The sequence below is a fragment of the Aethalodelphis obliquidens genome, unplaced genomic scaffold (genome assembly GCF_003676395.1).
Source record: "Aethalodelphis obliquidens isolate GAN/ISIS:26980383/991018 unplaced genomic scaffold, ASM367639v1 scaffold23, whole genome shotgun sequence".
Classification (NCBI taxonomy): domain Eukaryota; kingdom Metazoa; phylum Chordata; class Mammalia; order Artiodactyla; family Delphinidae; genus Aethalodelphis; species Aethalodelphis obliquidens.
In genome coordinates, this window is record NW_020837967.1 from 25,020,560 (window position 1) to 25,039,807 (window position 19,248).

The 19,248-nt window shown below is 53.8% G+C and overlaps 1 protein-coding gene across 2 annotated transcripts in view; it reads right to left on the reverse strand.

The window, feature by feature from the left end:
- Positions 1-4,318: 4,318 nt before the first annotated feature.
- Positions 4,319-19,248, reverse strand: part of JCAD (junctional cadherin 5 associated) — a 38,326-nt gene continuing 23,396 nt past the window's right edge. For both annotated transcript variants that reach the window (XM_027122010.1, XM_027122011.1), the window contains exons 3-4: positions 12,017-15,534; positions 4,319-7,340 (exon numbers count right to left, since the gene is read on the reverse strand). In XM_027122010.1, coding sequence (XP_026977811.1) covers positions 7,306-7,340; positions 12,017-15,534 — 3,553 coding nt within the window. In that variant the 3' untranslated portion in view covers positions 4,319-7,305. The remainder of the gene's footprint in view (positions 7,341-12,016; positions 15,535-19,248) is intronic.

The following is a 19,248-nucleotide window of genomic DNA, read 5'->3' on the forward strand; positions in this document are numbered from 1 at the left end:
CCAGGACCCATCTTACATTTCTTATTCTTTCTCCAATAGCCATCATAAATTCCCCTTTTGCTTTCACTTGTAACAGAACCCTGATTATATTCAGATTCATAATGGTGTCCAACTTAAAGGATTACATTTCCCAGCCTCCCTTGCAGCTAGTTTGACCATGTGACTAAGTTTCAGCAAATGGAATAAAAGTAGAAGAGTGTAGGACATCCTGGAAGTCTCTTTAAAGGAGGCTAACCTACCTGGGAGGAGAAGTCTTCCTCCTGTCAGCTACCTGGAAAGTGTCTGAGATGGCTGGCACTCTGGCAGCTGTCTTGGACCATGAGTTTACCTCGAGGATGGAAGCCACCATGTGAGGATGCTGGAACAGAAAGACGTAAGGAGCCTGGCTCCCCATTTGCCATGGAGCTGAGATGCTAGCCCTGGACTGCCTGCCTCTGAACTCCGTGGAAGTGTGAGAGACATAAGCTTTTATCTCATTTAAGCTACGTTGTTTCCAATTTTCTGACATAAGCAGCTGAGCCTGATTAACAGATGCATTTAGTGTGGTAAGATGTTACCTTTGAATTTCCTGACTCACTGGAGGATCATTCTCTCGTCCTCCTGGGATGAAGCAAGCTAAGATGAACAGCATGCACTTTGGGGTAAAGAAGTAGGTTTAAACCCCTCCCCTGCTGCGAGCTGCATCTGTAAGCAATTATTTGTCTTCTCTGTACCTGTTTGTCTTTTGTAAAGCATTGTACATTAAATTAATGCTATAACCTACCTGGCACACAGTAGGGACCCAGTGATGTTGGTTTCCTTGTTTTCTTCCATCCCATGTTGAGAATTTAATTTTAAAACTCAGAAGAAACTCCAGGTAAATGCACTTGGGTTTGTTTCTACACGAGCTGACCCTGCTGTGATAGCCTTTGAAACTCCAGTGGGGTGAGGCGAGGTAAAAACAACCACAGTTAATGCAGCAGGAAGCACAGGACAGAAGGAGGAACCACGAGAAGGAACAGCAAATAGAGCCTCTGCGTGATCTGGTACAAACCTCCTCTACGTCAAAGAAGAGCTGGGCTCTCCCACTGAATCCAGACGAAACACCTACTGGGCCCGGGAGGAATAACGCTCAGTTTTCCACGGAGCTGTTGTCCCCCAAATGCCGAGCGATGGGGTGACCGACAGCATTTCCAGCCTGTGAAATACAAGCTGAGCATCTGGGGGGAGGTTTATGCTCGGGGCAGAAGCGGAAAGGCCGACTTAGCTGGTGAGACACAACTTCTCCCAACCTGCGTGCATTGAAATCGTGAGAAAAGGCTACTCAGACACTGCAGATTAACGCCTTGGACTGACTGCCAGGCTCATAAACATCCCGGTGCCCTGCTCTAACCTAAGAAAAATGTTTGGGAGAATTCAATGTTGTCAGTCTCTTGGCTGGCCCGTAACTATGGCAGCGGAGAGAGAAGCATGATAAGTTATTGGAAGAGGGAAGTGGACCACCCCGGTGAAGGGATAAGTCGTGGCCGGGCTCCCTACCCCAGCAGTGACCCGGTCCTCTGTCATGCACAGCCGTAATTTTCAAATTATTTTACTCCTGGACTGTTCTGACAGGGCAAAAGACCCTATGGACTCCCAATTTTGCCAAAAAGTAGTTATATCATGTTAGAGTTGGAAGGAACCAGCTAATTTAGTTCAGTCCCTTCTCTCCACTTGTGAAGTGTTTCCAAGTGGGTAGAGGAGGTGGCCTCAGTCACAGAGGGTTTATGCGGAGCCTGGCCCAGGACTGGGCCCCCGATTCCTGGCTTGCGTGTTTCCTCCCATAGCATTAATTTGGTCAAGGGACTCCTTTTTCAGTTATGTTCTAATGTGTGCCTTGAACTACCAGCTGGCTGGGAGTAGCTCTTATTTTAAAACCTGCATCTTAACATGATCTGAAGTTTCAGGCTACCGAGAGGGCACTGGAGCTCCTGAGCTTTGAGGCCCACACACGTGGAGCCAGGAAAGAATGAGGACAACGGTCTGCAAAGCTAATGGGAAAGAGGAAAAAAGAACCACATTTTCTTACAACTCAGAAACAGCAGCTTAGCAGTTTGCTGGGCTGCTGGAAACACACCGAGAGCCCGGTGGGGAACCGAATTTGCATCTACCCCCAGACCCGCGCTACTGAAAACAAGGCAGTGAATCCCTGCAGGACCCAGGCCTGGATTTGAAAACCTTCTGCCGGCTTCCCACGGGTTGCAGGTCTTCGTGCGTTTCTGTGCACCGAACACCCATCACGGGTCAGGCAGGGGCTTTTTCATACACTTGATTATTATGTTCAAGGGGTAACAGAGGCAGACGGGGAAACAGAAGTCAGGGAAGGGGCGTGTGCAAGGCCACACGGTTAGTGGTAGAGTCGAAATACAAACTCAGTCCCCAGGTCGACTCCAGGCCTCTCCCCACCTTGCAGAAGATGCAGAGGCGCTGGAACACCCAGGAGGCGCTCGGTGGGGACCAGAGGTGCCCCAACTCCCTGGGCCCCATGTTCCTGCATCTCCGGCCCCATCTGAGCTGCCCCCCCTGCAGCCTGCTACCCTCCAGGGGCCAGCCTTTAAGGCTTAAGGGGCAGCTCTCACCCACAAGGCCAAAGACAACAGACGTAGGTATTTTCAAGCGAAGTCTTTATTTGGAATACGTGTCACCTAGCGGGTCAACCATCCCGAAATAGCCAGTATTTACATCGTGCGGAGAAACACAAGAAGAGCCCCTTGAAGGCAGTCAGCTGAGCTCTGCTGGGGCCACTCGTCTCCCCCGCTTCACCTCTCCCCAGTCAGGGTCTCGGGGGCAGCCTGATGGGGGCCACGACCGCGGCTGGGAATCGGCCGTGACCTGCTGCGTCTTTTCCTGGGACCCTCTCTCCCCGCCTTACTGTGTTAATACGTTATACCGGTGCCCAAAGAAATGATGGGATTACGGGGCGCCGCCTTCACCAAATCCCCTGCGTTTGTCTGTCCCGCTTTGTGACTTGAGGGCTTCGGCGTAGCTTCGCGCAGGCCGGGCGCCGGGCTGACTTGCATCGCGCGCAGGCGACGCTTCTCCCCGGGCTGCTCTGGCTTCCCTGCCGAACGCACCTGGACTTGGACTGGCCTTCTGTCTCCCTCGGTCCCCCCGACACTGGCCCTGCTGTGCGTGGGGTGAGGGGCCGGAGACGGGGTGTGGGCCACCCAGCGGCCTGGCTGCCCCCTGGAGGGGGCTCATCTCGAGCGGAGGGCTCCCTTCACCCCCCAGTCAAGGCCCTGGGACGAATCGCTCGACGACCTGGACTTGCCGGAGGTTCAAGTCCAGTCGCTGAGCAGAGGCCACAGAACAAGGACCTCCCTGCCCTGTGCAGTGCACACCGCCGTGATGGGGCCCTCAACAGCCACGGGCGGGGCTCTGCAGGCGCTCTGCCCCTTCCCTCGCCGCCCGCGGACCCGAGACTCTCCCGGGGAGCTGTGAGCTGGGCCCCGTCCACCTTTTCCAGAGGCTGAATTAGAGTCTTCACCACTCCCCACACCCCTTTTTCTTTTTAAAACAAAACATGCAGGCTGGGGGACCATTCTATCTTTCGTGTTATTTTATCATCTCCCCCGTCTTGGCTTGGCGGGTCCCCAAGTGGACCAACCCACGGTCCTGGCAAAGGACCTCCCACCAGGCAGACTCTTAAAGGTCACTTGGAATCTGTCTCTTAAATCTTGTCCTGAGAAGCAACTCTCCTCCCACACACAGATGTACAGAATCTGCAGTTCAAAACAAAATAAGAAGAAAATGCAAAAATCCCCCAGGCCTGCAATAGCTTCAGCTTAAGAAACACCTCCCACCCTTCACTCCATCCCTGGGGCACCGTCTCCTGCGCGCACACGGACCTGGGGGAACAAAGACAGTCCCAGCAGTAAAGTAACTGCGTACAAGTCTCTAAGCCCAGATCTGCAGAGAGGGATTCTGCTGTGCTGGTCAGTTACTAGGAGATGTTGACCTGACACTGAATTGTGTATAATTTAGTCATTTTAAACAAAAGAATAGCCAAACCACACAAACAAGATCTTGGAGGGTCACGGATGAGATGGTGGGTTGATCTTATCTTCCATCAGCCCTTTCTGCTCAGAGCTGGGAAGGAGTCGTGTCAACAGAGGATCAGGTTCATCACTTTTCCCCAGAAGGCCTAAACCAAGGTGCTATCAGAGCAGGTCATTTCACTGCGGGAAAAAGCGGTCGGTGTCTAGTTTCAGAGTCATTTGAGTTCAAACACTCGGACTTCCATTAACGACAGACAGCCCTTCACCAACAGTCACGTGGAAAAGGAAAGATCTACTGAGAATTTCCACATGAATCAAACCTCAACCTACAACTCTCAGAAGGAAGCCAGGATCTCAGAGAGCACATACATTTTTAAGGGAGTTTTAAAAAAGGAACCCAAAGAGTTCACGTACAACGTGGAAAAGAATTCTGAAGATGCCATCAGGGGCTGTGCATCCTTAGGTGTTTCCTGTGGTCTGCAGAAACGGAAGGTTCAAAACAATACTGAAGATATTTGGTTTTCAATCATTCAGAAATTTTCTTCAAAGAAAGGTAATTACAGCTATATTAACATAGTCCCCTTCTTTTGCAAATCGAGAAATACAAATACATTTCAAATGTGATTCCTCATATAATTCTTTTAGTCCAAATAGCCAAAATGAGAACTTTTAATTTTATAAGCCACCAATTATTAAACACTAATAGTAAGTCATCCGAATGAGAAGAAGAAAGACAAACACAAAATATGAAAACTTCTTTACCAGCCACAAATGATAACGGAGGGTTGTGTGTGTATAAGAAACAGAAATAATAAAAGCATAATCAGCTGAACTCCAAAAGCCCTGGAAACGCTCTTTTTGATTAGAGACTGTATTATTTACCTCAGAATACGCAAGTTTAAAGCCGCATTTTCAAAGTTACCATCCCCACACCTCCCCACCCCCGGAAGACTTATGTACAGGCTGGAATCCAGAAATTAAGGTTAGAAGTATAAATATTGATAATTTCCGCCACATTTTCAGAACGCTTTTAGAGTGCTGTGATACAACAATTTAGAAGAAAGGAAGAGGGTCGCAGTTTGGTTGGTTTGTGATATACATAAGGTTCGGTAATTTCTTCCCTTTAGGGCCCTTCTCTTTCTCTCGAGGAATAAGCTGTAATTGGATTCTTTGGGTTAAAAGAAGTGTTAGATGGGACCAACAAAATGTAAGGGGAAGTCAGAACCGTTAAGATGTATGTACATGGATGATACACGTATGTGTCTATATGCATACGTATATACACACATGCCCTCCTTCATCTGCACTTAACAGGAATGCAAGTGCGGACTCCCAGGAGCCGCCCTCACTGAGTGCTACCAGATGACCCCCGTGGTTCACCAACTACAGCACAGTAAAGCAGGCTCTTCCCCACGACATCTTTCCTGGGAAAAACAGTTCCAGCCATTCCTGGCAGAGGCCTGGCCCATCGTCCCCGTGTGTTGTGAGAAGCAGAGAATCCTCTAATTTCACAGGAACCAAAATCTGGAAAGGAGTAACTAGGAGTAACAGGTAAGAACCAAGGCTGCGGGGAAATGTGTTTGAAAAGACTTTTCAGAACTGCTTGGATTCTGTGTTGTTTATTACCATCCAAATACATGAAGTTCTGATGAAATAAAATCATAAGGTACAGATAAAAACAGGCCATGAAAGCCCAGAGTTGTTTTAGGGCCAAACTGCAGACCACCCAATAGTTCACATTTTAGGAATTTGAAATGCCTAAAAATAGATAAGGTGGTTTCTGAAAAAGAGAGAGACAGAGAGAAGGAAAGAAGAAAGAAAACGAAAAAAAAAAAGGAGAGGAAAAGGAGGGAGGGAGGAGACAAGAAACCATTCAGGAAATGTTAGCTCCCAAGAACGCCCGACTTAGAAAGAAGGGACAAACGCATAAAAAATGCATAAACTTTGCGCAGGTTAATGCAACAGTAAACAGGAGAATACATAGGCCTCGTAATACTTTTGTAATGGCATACATACAACGTCTCTAGCACTTTTGAAAACTATGCAGACACTGATTAAGGATGATTCTCGGTAAAAATACGTATTTCTTTAAAGGGGCGGGGTGGGAGGAGGGGAGGGGTGGTCTCAGGGCGGATCCCCACGGACGTACAAAGCTGAAACTATGTTTTTTGGTAATTCTAGTGGCTGTGGCAGCAAAAATTTGTCTTAAGGATGTTGGCTGGTTTTAAGAGGGTTATTTTCAAATATAACCGTACAGCTCTCTTTGTAAAAAAATCTTTGTGAAAAGTTAATTTTATTAACCCTGAAAAATGCCTATATTGACATCTCTTTCTAAGATAAACTAAAAGTAGCAGAGTTGTGAACGGGTAAGGGCTATATGCTTTAAAGCAAATGTGAACCCTCTTTGGGTTCCTCTCACACAAAGGGATACAGAGTCTTAAATACAATAAACTTCCTTAAAAATCTGCCACCTAACAATTGTTTACATCATAGAAAAATAGCGTTTTTGTAAAAAGAAATATAGTTACTTTGTTAAAATGGTCTATTTTAAACCAGCAATTATTTTTCATATAAAGAATTTCTAAACATCCATACAGGAAATAAAAATAGATAATACTGAGTGCAAAGCAGACAACATCATGTTTGCAAACGATCAAAGCATCTCATTGCCAGATAAATAACACTCTTAGTTCATTATGGTACAAGTCTGAATCTTTCGGGGACTTAAAAGCTACGGCTTTATTCTCTGATGGCAAGTTACTTATACGTAAAGTGACTTCAGCAGAAGGCCAGACTGATGAGAAATGGATCATACATATGCGTTCACATTTCCCCAGAACTCAAAGTGCTGACACACTAGCAGTGGCCTGCATCCCAGACTCTGTGACACGAGCGGGGACCGCAGGCCACGGGGAAGCGAAGGGGGACTTACGACATTCACGGTCCTTTTAAAAAATCATTCATTATATCATCCACATTTGAGTTTTCACATACAGCCAGATTAACACCAAATCCTTTACCAGCTTGGCTAAACCCATCATTAAGGAGGGTCTTTGTGACTCTTTTCTAAAGACAGGTATTAACTCTTCGTGCCATAAAAACAGATGGTTTCAACCGACTACTGCTTTACTTCCACAGAGTGACTCTCTAGGGCTGATGAGTTTCCTGGCGGCCGTGGGGACAGGATGTCACAGCGAGGGTCCCAGCTTCCTCCCAGGCGGCGGGGCTGAGGCCACCTCGGAGATCACTCTGTTAGCAGAGGACAGCCCCGCACTCCACTGGCGCGTCATCACACCCTCTCCACTCTGCTAGGGTCGTACGAATCTGCAAAAAAGAAAACGAAAGACAAGTAGCGGTATATTCAGCTGGTCTGTTGTCTGTTTAAGCCTCAGACCAGAAATAAATATGTTTAGGGAACCAAGTCCACACGTGTAGAAACGTTCATTTTCAGACATCTCACCCATCTTATTGGTATTTTTTACTACGGAGTGAAAAGCTATCTAAACAGTCTAAAGGCTGTTTTAAAGGGACGTGTATGACCACTGCCTAATCACAGATGGAAAAATGGGAGTTGCTTAGTATTTTGATGGTCCCTTCCTGTTGTTCACAGTGGAACATAATTAACTTTAAATGCAACTCTTGTAAAGCAGCAGTGACGCTCTTAGCTGACAGTAAAGAGGATATTGTGTGCGCGTAAATTACAACTCTAAGGAAACCTTGCTGCAGAATGTGCGTCCTTGAGATCAGTGATGTCCCAGAAGGGCCTGAGGACCCCGAGACCCTGAGAGCTGGGCTGGCAATGACAGGGCTCCTGTCCCTGACCCGACAGCCGGCAGCAGGCCCTGGGAGTCTGGGCTGCCACGCTGATCCGTTCTACAGGCACACACACTGGGCCCAGGTGGCCTGGGTTTCCGAAACGGGACACCACACGAAAGAACAACAGTCCTAGACCGTCATTAGGGCTGTGGCTAGGCCCTCGGGGGCCACAGATCTCTGGGGCCCAGGCAAACCTGAGGCTTACGCGTGTGGCTCCCATGGTCAGAATTTCCTGCCACGGCAGCTCAAACGGTTCTTAAGTTCTCAAGAGAAAACACGTAGGAAACCTGGAAGGGTGGTACAAGTCAGCAGTTACTACAGCTGTTGCAGAGCCAGCTCTTCCCAAAGCCTCTGGACCACGTGCATCCTGGAGGCCGCGCGGAGGCCCGCCCCTCTGGCAGCAAAATGTTTGGCCGCCTCCTCTGGACACCTTCTCGATGCCCCATGATGTGTTTACGACAAGACCCCGCAACCGCGACGACTAAGGCAGCGTCTGTCGCGCTCGAGCCGCACGCCACAAGCCAGACAGGACAGGCTCTTCTCGTGGCAAGGAGTCCGCCCCTCTGTAAACATCTGCTGCACCGAGTGCCCCTCTGGCTGGAAGCCGAGTTCCCGCGAGCCAGCCGCCTTCCGAGGGTCCACACTTCACACCCACTGTGGCAGCATGGGTAGCAGCTGAGCCTACATCTCTGCTCAATCGGCCTCATCTTAGGTGGATTCGGAGGGACGCCCTGTGAGCAAAGACGCCCTTTTCGCCGCTGAGAATGAGGCGGGCGGGCTCACTGCCGACAGCAGAGAGGCCTGGAGAGGCTGTGTGTCTATTAAGCCTCCAGTGACACAGACCCCGGGCCCGGAGCAGCCCACCCGAGGGCAGGTGCACGGAGATGCCTCCACGGAACATGCCTGCTCTCTGACCTCCACTGCGGAAGCTGAGGGCCCAGAGACAGGGGGCCACGGAGAGAATTCTGTAGAATAAGGGGCTCCCTCTTCAGATCATGGGCGGGTCGAGGTCCAGTAAAAATATAACGTGAGCCACAGCGTGTTATTTTAAAGTTTCCAGTAGCCGTGTTAAAGCAAACAAAAGGAAATAGGTGAAATTAATTAATAGGTGAAATTAATTGCCGTGATGTATTTTATTTCACCAGATAAATCCAAAAGGTTATCATTTCAATAGGTGATCAAGATTAAATTATTGAGAAGTTCTAGATTTTGGGGGTGAATGTCTGTGAACTCTGGCATGTGTTTTACACTTGCAGCGCACCTCAATGTGGACAGGCCACACTGCAAGTGCCCAGGAGCCGTGTGTGACCAGGGGCTACCACACCGGCCGGCAGAGGTCCAGAGAACAGACAAGTCATCACCCTCGGTATTTGGAATCCTGGTTCCCATGGGCACCATTTCAGGTGAAGACAAATCACTAAGGCCCGCCCTCGTGGGTATTTCGAGCATGAACACCCTCAAAAGCTACTGCCCTTGAGGACGTGCTGACGCCCAGCCTTCTAACAGCATTATCTGGCATCATTAAACTGCCCCAGGTTCCCCACCGTGGGCCCAAGCAGACAGGCTCCCCCCACTCTTCTCCTGAACTTCTATTAGGAGAGCAGCCAGCAGAGGCTGATGGGACCAGCAGGTTCGGACGCTGATGTGCCAGGATTACACTTCTCACCTGGAACAGAATCCGTTCGGCAGAGATGACGTCTAGGACCTGAATTAGTTTTGAGCTGCTGACTTCTTAGCTAGAGCGCAAAAAACCACCAAAAAATGTTCACGGAAATGACCATCTTTAAGCTGAAGGAAAGTCTTTGATACAATGGGTGCACAACACAGATAATAAGGTTCTAGAAGGGTGTGTGTGTGTGTGTGCGTGCGTGTGTGGTTACAGATGTACACGGTATAATCTTGTTGGAAAATTCCAGAACAAAATCTGAACTTAAGTGGCCTGTGAGTTCAGGGGCAGTGAAGGGGGTCCGGCACGCTGGGGTGACAGAGGCAGGGGTTGGGCGGGGATGGAGATGATGACTCTCGTGCCTAAAATGATAAAATTCATCAAAAGGAAAGAGTCCAAAAGCTTGTGAGCAACAAGCTTTACTATGTCAATCAAAGACCTCTCAGAAGGACTGGCTTTGGATCCCGAGGCCAGGTGACCATCACCTGGAAGGCTGACGGGGTCACCTGAGCCACTGCACGTGTGTGAAATCGTGCCTGTGGGTCGTGCTATGCGGTCACTTCAGGAAGCTCGAGGTAGCTATGACCACGAGGAGCGCTCTGCCTTCCGATTTCTGGTCATCTTACTGTGTATCAATAACAAATGCACCAGATGGAGAGACAAGAAAGTAATCAAAATCTCGAACTGTCGGAAACTATGGTTAAAAAATATAATAATAAAGTCATGGGGGTGGGGTGGAGTTTGAATGGCTGGCTAAAATGAAAATCAACATTACCTAGGTGATTTCAGACACCCATCTGGCCCCATTCACGTGTCAAAAGGTCAGGCTACAAACTGAGGGGGTACTGAATTGAACTAGAAATTTTTTGTTACAACATATTCCCCGAAATACGTGGCCACGGACAGAGGCATAGCGATCTCTACAAACCGGTGTTTTCCTTATAACAGGATGTGTCTTACTTCAAAATCCTTATAATTCTCAGGAGCACTGACAAAATCATCGTGATTTGATAGATAAAGAAACGCCCTTTAAAAGCCTGTGATGATATCCTTGTAACCAGCACTTGAAAGCCAAGGGGCCTATTTTTGGTGGGGGCAGAGGGTCTCATGCTACAGCCTGACAAATCCCAATGGCTCACAAAATGGGCCACGGAGTACTTTCCACCGTGATGGCAAAGGCTCTGCATTCCAGGTATTCTCTTCCGCAGCAAAGACCAACTTTGTCAACTCAGATGACCCAAGAGGGCCCTGACAAACGAGTTCTTTCGATCATGGATGCTGAGTGAGGGTGGGAGCAATGTTGGCTCGTAAGAACCACTCTGCATTTGTGGGAAAACCGAAAAAGTGCCAAGGAGATTTTTTTGTTTAACCAAAATTTCGGGACTCTTCCAGCTGAAACCAGTGATCTTCTCCGTCTCCTTTTAAACCCTTGGATTTCAAAACAGGAAGCAGAGCAGCGAGGGTTAGGGGTCACCAGGTCGGCGCAGCTAGTCAGATGGGAGGGCCTGGCTGACGAGGCTGGGCTGGGGTCGGGGTCTGGGGACAGCGCCGGAACACTGAGAAAGGGGCGCACTTCACCCTTCCAGCAGAAGGGTCCCTTCTAGTCGGTAGTTTATGATGTGGACTTTGAATTTCCTCTAATCACGTCTAGGGTATATAATCGATAATCCGCGGCGCCTGAAACAGATGCCAAGGGCTCTGTCGCCTGTTCATGTCAGAGCCGAGAGGGAACAGGCGTTTGGGGGCACCGCTGTCACTGTCATGGGAACCTGCCTTGTAGTTCTACATGCTGAAGAAGGCTCAGGAGACACGTGAAGGTGAGAGGATGCAGGGCTCATGGGCCTGCAGGATGCTGCGGCCAGAGCCAGCTCCCCTGGGTCTTAGCCATCAGAGAGCGCAGGGGCTGGAAGAAAGAGGGCTGGCGGGTGAACTTCCAGGGGTAGGTGGATACTGAGAAAAGCAAACTGCTATTTCTGTCTAGACCTCTCAAGTCTTAGGAATGGTGTGGTGGTGAAGACAGATAAAAATGGACAAAGGATTCTGCAAGAATCACGGGGCGGGGAGTTTATCGAATCGACTGGTACGTCTTTTCCCATCAGGTCAATAGAGCAACGAGGGTTATCTGGGTGAATGGCTATTATCTGGGAAGAGAATACAGAGTCCATGGTCTCCTACGAGACTGATCAAGGTTCCTGCACTAAAGCTGGAACACTTTACTGATGTACCTCTTCACAGTTGGGGGCCCCCAAGGTTGTTTATGTCTGGAATTCTACCTAGTTGCTTACATAGATAATTTCTATCAAGACTGGATCATTTAAAATACACTATAAGATCTTGCTTTTTAAGGAAAGCTTCTGGATGATTCTTGGTAAAATGAAGACTCTTTTGGCCCATAATTCACAGGGTCAGTTGCACCTTTTCTGCACCTGCAGGTTTCAGCATCCACCAACCTTGTGTTCCGATGCTCTCGGGACGTCGACTGAACACAACGCGCCCGCCCGCCTGCCCCGATCCTCACCTGGGCACCAGAAGTCCTGAGCGCCGTTCTCCTCCCTTTGTGCTGTCGGATGCCCGTCTTCTTCCAGCGGGGGGGCACCCTTGGGGTCAGAGAGCTTGTGCCTGGCGCTCAGAGCCCCGGGGCCCCTCTCGGCCTTCAGGTCCTCGGCCTCCTCCGCAGAGTCCGCGCCCCGCGAGGTCAGGAGCCTCAACCGAGACACAGAGCTCACCTCCTTCATCCTCATCAGGCGGTCGGGGTCTGCCCTCCGCGGGGGGGACGCCAGTTTCTCCTGTAAACTTTCAATCACTTTGGACGTGCTTCGGAGCCTCTTTTCGGAGGCTGTCAAATTTGGGGTCCTTTCTATAAAATGGAACAAGGTGGACCTGAAGGGTGGCTTTGTCCCCACGTCCTTGGGATGGAAGGGCTGGCACTCCTGGGGGCTGGGCTGAGGCTCGGGGGCCTTGCTGGGGACGGCCCCGTCCACGCCGGCGGGCTCGGAGGCCTGGGGAGCCTGCCGGGCGCTGCCCACTTCTCCCACAAACAGAGGGCTTTCGGTCCAGCCACACCTCCTCCTGCTGTAGAAGGCGTCGGCAGACGCGGCGGGGTCACACCGCCGGGCTGGGCCGGCCGCTGCGTCCCGCCTGCGGGCCTCAAGCCCGCGGGCGCCTCCCTCAGGCTCGGGGTCTTGACTCCGCCCCGTCCTCCGGGCGCCTGGCAGCAGGGACTCCACAGCCACCTCAATGCCCAGGATCCTGGCGGCCCTGGCTTGCAGGGACTCGTTTGGGGGGATTTCTAGTGCACTGACTTCCCCCGGAGACCCCGCTAACTGGCCGGCGCTCTGCTCCTGCCCCGGCGTTAGCCCCACAGACCTCAAGTCTGGCGCCGACAGGCCTCGGGCTTTGCCAGCCACGGACAGGGGGGCCCCCGTGGTCCCCCGCCCCCCACCGCCCGCCTTGGGCGCGCTGGCTGCGCTCAGCTCCGCAGCACTGAGCTCCCGACTCGGCGGGGGCGCCCTCGGTTCCGCTGCATCGGGCGGGGGCCCTGCTGCGGCACCGCTCGGCCCGGAAGACGCGGCTCGTCTCACAGGCCTCGGGCTGACGGCCGGCTCGGGCGCCCCGGCCTCGACCTCCCGGTCCCGCCCCTCCGCCATCCGGCTCCCGGGGGGCGACGGCCCTGCGGCGCGCCCGCTGCCGTCTGCCTGCCGGGGCCCGGGGGCCCAAGGCCTCGCCTCCTCGGCCCAGCTCTCGGGCTTGCTCTTGACGCTCCCCGGCCTGGGCCCCGGGTCCTCGGGTGCCCGGCCCTCCGGGAGGCCTGGGCGCGTGGACACGGGCTGGCTGCGGCCTCCCCAGGGCGGCTCTGTCTCACTGTCCTCGCGGCCGCTGCCGCCGTCCCGGCCCCCTTCCTCCTCCTGAAGCTCCTTGTTGAAACTTTCCAACTGGCTGATCAGGTCCCAGGGGCGGCGGCTGACGGGCTTCAGGAGGAACTGCCCAAACGGCTGTCTGCTGTTGCAGGGGCCTGTGGTCGCCCCCTTGACAACCTCGGCCCTGGGCACCGGGCTGCCTCCGCGGACACGGCCGTCCACGCGTGGCTCACCCGGGCCGGCCCTTGGTGCGGGGGCCTGGCTCCTGGGCGAGGAAGACCCTGAGATGGTGCCGCCGCCGCACGGGCTCAGGGGCCCCCCTTGGCCTTTCGGGGAAGGAGCCCCGGGCCTCTGGTTCTGGTCACTGGACGCCAACGCCACGTGCATCTGAACCTCGAAGGCGTCCAAACATCTTGGAGGCAGCGCGGTGTCGGGGGACCCTCCCCACATCTCCCCAGGGACGGGCCGCGGGCTTTGGGATTCCTGGGTGAAGCTGGTCTGCGTTTGCTGGTCTCTGTACTGCTGCCCGGGCCACGAGCCAGGACACGCGAGCGCTCGGTGTTTCACAGGGTGTGGGAACCTGGGGTCGTCTGTTGGCTGGTCTCCTCCGGGGCTCCCCGGGTCTGATTTCTGGAGCTCCGTCCTCCCAGTCATGCCGCCCATGAGCGCCTGCAGCTCCAGGTCGGTGGAGGACAAACTCAGCAGACTCTGCTCTCGCAGAGCCGCGCTCTTCTCGGGCCCAGGCCTTTCATCCACGTTCTGTTTTAAGTCATTGTTGTTCGTATCTGTAGCTGGCAGATGTGATTCTGACTTAACTGGGATGGAAACCAAACAAAATATCGTCTCGCTCATTTTTTTCTTTGAACTTTTCTTGGTCTGCAGCCCAGCTTCGAACTTTCTGAGCTGGGTTTGTATCTCACAGGTACTCTCGCCCTCGGGGCTCGGGGAGGAGACGAGGCTTTCTGCGTGCACGTCCGGCCGCTGACTCCGAGTGACGACGCAAGCGTCTCTGTGCTCAGCAAAGCCACCATCTTCTCCACCCCCGGGGAGCCGGTCCCACAGCCAGCTCTCGCTCCCCGAGGGGCCCCGAACGACAGCCTCCCGCTGCAGGCTTCCAGGCGCCGGCTCCGTGGCAGGGACAGGGCCGTCCAGCTTCACGTCTTCCCAGAACCCGTGGGGTCGGGCGAGTCTAATGTGTCGTATCCGTGGGTCATCGAAGGGGATGTACAGGACGGAGCCGTCACAAGCCGTGGCGGGGCGGGGCTGCGGGAGGACCCCGACAGGAGAGCACGGGCTGGGCCCCAGCTCCTCCCCGGCTCCCCGGCGGCCCGAAGGGGGCTGGCCGCCGGCAGCAGCCTTCTCCACCGGGTGCCGCTGCGCGTGGCGGCCTCCGCCCTCGGGCCTCCGCCCTCGGGCCTCCCCCGGGCAGGCGGGTGCGGCGGCCTGGAGCGGCGACCGGTAGGAGGGCGGAGGCACATACACCGGGGGCTCCAGGCCGGGGTCAGGCGCGCACGGCTCCTGCCTGGCGGTGTCGTTCGCCTTGGCCGAGGGGGCGGCAGCCGAGTCCGGCTGCCGGCTGTCCGCGTAGCTGCCGTTTTCCGCGCCGGCCCTGCAGTGTTGGTGGGAGCCGTAAGATGGAGGCTTGAGGGGTCTCCCAAACCGAGGCCGGGGTAAGGGGGCCGAGGAGCCGCCCTTCTCGGGGTTCCTGGTGGCTTCCGAATCGCGAGCACCGAATGAAGGCTGAAATGCCACTTGAGGGACACCTGGAAAGTGCCCGTCGCTCAGAGGGATGGGAATCTCCACACAGCTCAGGCTCTCGGGGGAAAGAACCCTCGGCAGCGAATGGGATTTCTCGGAGGTCAAGCCGTGGCCTCCGAGCACACACGGGTACAGGTCTTGGAACAGCTTCTCCCCGACGCCAGCCGGCATCTGCCCCCCTGGGTTCCGTGGCTGGGCCTGGCCTCCGACGCGGACGCTCTGCCATCTGGCGGGACCCGCCAGTCCCAGCCCTTCCTCGCAAAGTGCCTTCCTCATCACGTCCTCGCTCCTTCCGCCAGCCTCCCGGGGCCCCTGGGTGGCTTGCGCGGGCGGGCTGGGGGCCCGGGCCGGCTCCTCGCGGGCTTCTTGCTCCCTCCTCCGGTAGGTATGGCTGCGGCTGGCCGGGGGCTGCTGGCGGAGCCTGCGAGACAGAGAGGCACGCGGTTACGCCAGGGAGGATGTGCACGGGGAGCCTGCCTGGGCCGTGACTGCTGAAAACCACACCCTGGGCCTTCCCCGGCGGCGCAGGGGTGAGGAGTCCGCCTGCCAGTGCGGGGGACGCGTGTGTGAGTCCTGGTCCGGGAAGATCCCACATGCCGCGGAGCAACTAAGCTTGTGCGCCACAACTACTGAGGCTGTGCTCTAGAGCCCAAGAGCCACAACTGCTGAGCCCACGTGCCACAACTACTGAGCCCATGTACCACAACTACTGAGCCTGTGCCCTAGAGCCCACACGCCACAATTACTGAGCCCACGTTCTACAACTGCTGAGCCCGTGCACCACAACTACTGAGCCTGTGCCCTAGAGCCCACACGCCACAACTACTGAGCCCGCATGCTACAACTACTGAGCCTGTGCACCACAACTACTGAGCCTGTGCTCTAGAGCTCATGCGCCACAACTACTGAGCATGCGTGCTACAACTACAGAGCCCGTGCACCACAACTACTATCCTGTGCTCTAGAGCCCATGCACCACAACTACTGAGCCCGTGTGCTACAACAACTGAGCCAGTGCACCACAACTACTGAGCCTGTGCTCTAGAGCCCGTGAGCCACAACTACTGAGCCCGTGCGCCACAACTACTGAGCCTGTGCTCTAGAGCCCAAGAGCCACAAATACTGAGCCCGCGTGCCACAACTACTGAGTCCATGCACCACAACTACTGAGCCCACGTGCTACAACTACTGAGCCCGTGCACCACAACTACTGAGCCTGTGCCCTAGAGCCCACATGCCACAACTACTGAGCCCGTGTGCTACAACTACTGAGCCGGTGCACCACAACTACTGAGCCTGTGCTCTAGAGCCCATGCACCACAACTACTGAGCCCACGTGCTACAACTACTGAGCCCGTGCACCACAACTACTGAGCCTGTGCCCTACAGCCCACATGCCACAACTACTGAGCCTGCATGCTACAACTACTGAGCCGGTGCACCACAACTACTGAGCCTGCACTCTAGATCCCGTGAGCCGCAACTACTGAGCCCGTGTGCCACAACAACTGAAGCCCATGCGCCTAGAGCCCGTGCTCTGCAACACGAGAAGCCACCGCAGTGAGAAGCCCATGGACTGCAACGAAGAGTAGCCCCCGCTCACCACAACTGGAGAAAGCCTGCATGGAGCAGGGAAGGCCCAATGCAGCCAAAAATAAAATTAAAAAAAAAAAAAAAAGCAATGGACTATAAAACAAAAACACACTCCCAACCCCAGCACTCGTCGACTTGGAAGAAGCCACGGCCCACGAATAAGGGCTGGAAGGCAGCCAGCTGTTCTGCCATTGCGCGCCTAGCGACAGGCTGCGCTCAAGAACTTCAGGACTTCGCATGCACGTGAGCGAGGCCAAGCTCAGGGCTCTGAAATGCCCGAGGGGACCGGGCTTCCAGAGTGTGGCCCTGGGCCCTGGACTCCATCCCCAGCTCAGGCGGGACGGCTGCTTGCTCTCTGGGGGCGGGTCTGGGAACCCGCGTCGAGTGTGGGCAGGAATCACGAGGGGGCCGCTCAGGTGAGGACCCTGGGTCCCAGTCCAGAGGCTGACTCAGCAGGCCTGGGTGGGGCTCCATAAAAGGCACTCCTGCCAGGTCCCTGGGTGCTGCCTGTGCTGTGGGTCCCAGCACCCCCGCCCAGCACCATCACTGAGGGTGGGCGTCAACCACGAGCGCACGGCAGTCGGGGGACGCCGCCTCCCCACGCCCGTAGGCAGTACCCCAGCTCCACCCCGTGAGAGTCTCCGAGGCAGGCAGGCAGCCAGGCACCGCGTCTCTCCGCGGCCCCCAGCTCTTCCCAGCGTCTGGATGAGACGGAGGCTCTAGCAGAGTTCCCACACCTCCCCGAAGGTAACCACCCACTGGGCTCATTAAATATACACATTATCAATGTCCCTGCCCCTGAAAGTTCAGATTCAGTAGCTCCGGGTTAGGGTCCGGTGTCTATTGTTACCAAGCTCTCTGGGCATCTTGTCTTCAGGGGACGTGGGAAACACGCTCGGGCCACCTTCTGAGACTGAGGGGCTCTGCTCCGGAGGAGAGCCCTCTGCCAGGTAACGAATGCCGGCACCTGCGGCCGGCCAGCTCCAGGCTGTGGCCCACCGCCCGGCTGGGCATCAGGGTTTCCCTGTGAGCCTTTAAACCATACCACCGCCCAGGGCCCACCCCCAGACAGGGGATCTCATCAGTGCCGCCAGGAGCCCGGGCCCAGATATTTCAAAACCTCCTCAAATGACTCTGGCAGCCCGAGTTTAGAGCTGCTCTACTGCCGCTGAAGGAAGGATCTGAACACTGCTGAACCGTGCAGAGACATTAAGCGACTGCCTACAAACCGGCAGAGACCAGGACTGTGACACAGAACACCCATGAGGCGGAAGGAAGCCTGGGGCGTCCCGCTACCTCGATTAACCACGGGCTAAGCAGGAAAGGTTCCAACTCTACAAGTCCCGATTGCTTTTTAAATTATAAAAGTAATACGCACTCATTGTTGAGCATATGGAAAAATATAGGAAAGTACAAACCCCAAAAATCGCTCGTAGTCTTTATACCCAGAGACGGTCATTTTGATGTATATCTTCTAGTCTGTGTGTGTGTGAGGATGTGGATTTTCAAACAGCCTTAGTGTTGATCTGCTTTCTGGTTTTACATCAACATTCCCCAACATCTGCAGCGCAAACGACAGCCAACACTTACATAGTGGTGACAGTGTGCTAGGTCCTTACTGAGTGCTTTCCTAACTCATTTAAGCTTCACCAGCACCCCTCCGAGGTAGGAACTGCTGTCAGTCCCATTTTACAGAGGAGGAAACTGAGGCACAGAGAGGTTGAACAACTCTCCCAAGTCACACAGCTTGCAAGTGGTGGGAGAAGAATTCAAACCCAACAAATGTGGCCATAAAGCCCCGTTAGCCACCATGTTTCCCTTCTTCCGGCGTAATGGCAAATTCCTCACGAGCACAGTTTCAATGGGAGGATAGCAGTCTATCACGTGTACGTGCTTTATTCAACCATCATGCTGCTATCAGACATCCACGTAGCTTACGTTCTAGAACACTTTTGAGAAACTCTATTCACCAACACTAAGCAGGTCCCAGGTTATTTAGAATCAATCCGTAGAAAAGGAAGCGGCAGATCAGGGATCATGCTATCCCTGTTGTGCAGTGTGACCTCAGATCGGTCCGGCCCGTTTAGGCTCGTCCCGCCCGCAGCGTGGAGCAGAGCTGGCCCTGCCGCACTGTTCCCGTGTCCGGCTATCACAGCCGATGTGTTTCCTTACTAGACAAGTGCAAGTAATCTCTCATTGGTTTTTTTTTTTTTTTTATGTGCTTATCGGCAAACGTCTGGAGGGACTGAAATCCTGAGGTGCGATTTGTCCACGTTCGGGCCACGAGCATAATCAGAGACAAACCAAGAATGACACAAACAGGACAAGGATATAAACAGGCTGTAGTTGCCTACGCCAGGAAGGGGGCCAGTTTTCTTCCCCGCCCAAAAATGTTCCGTTATCACCTTAACCTTGTCAAAGCTGCCATCTGTAACTGATCAAAACGGCTGGGCATTCTAGGCAAAACTTTTTTCTATTTGCACAATACAGCAAAACCCCAGTTTCAAGAAAACACAGATCCACCCGGAGAACTTTAAATAAT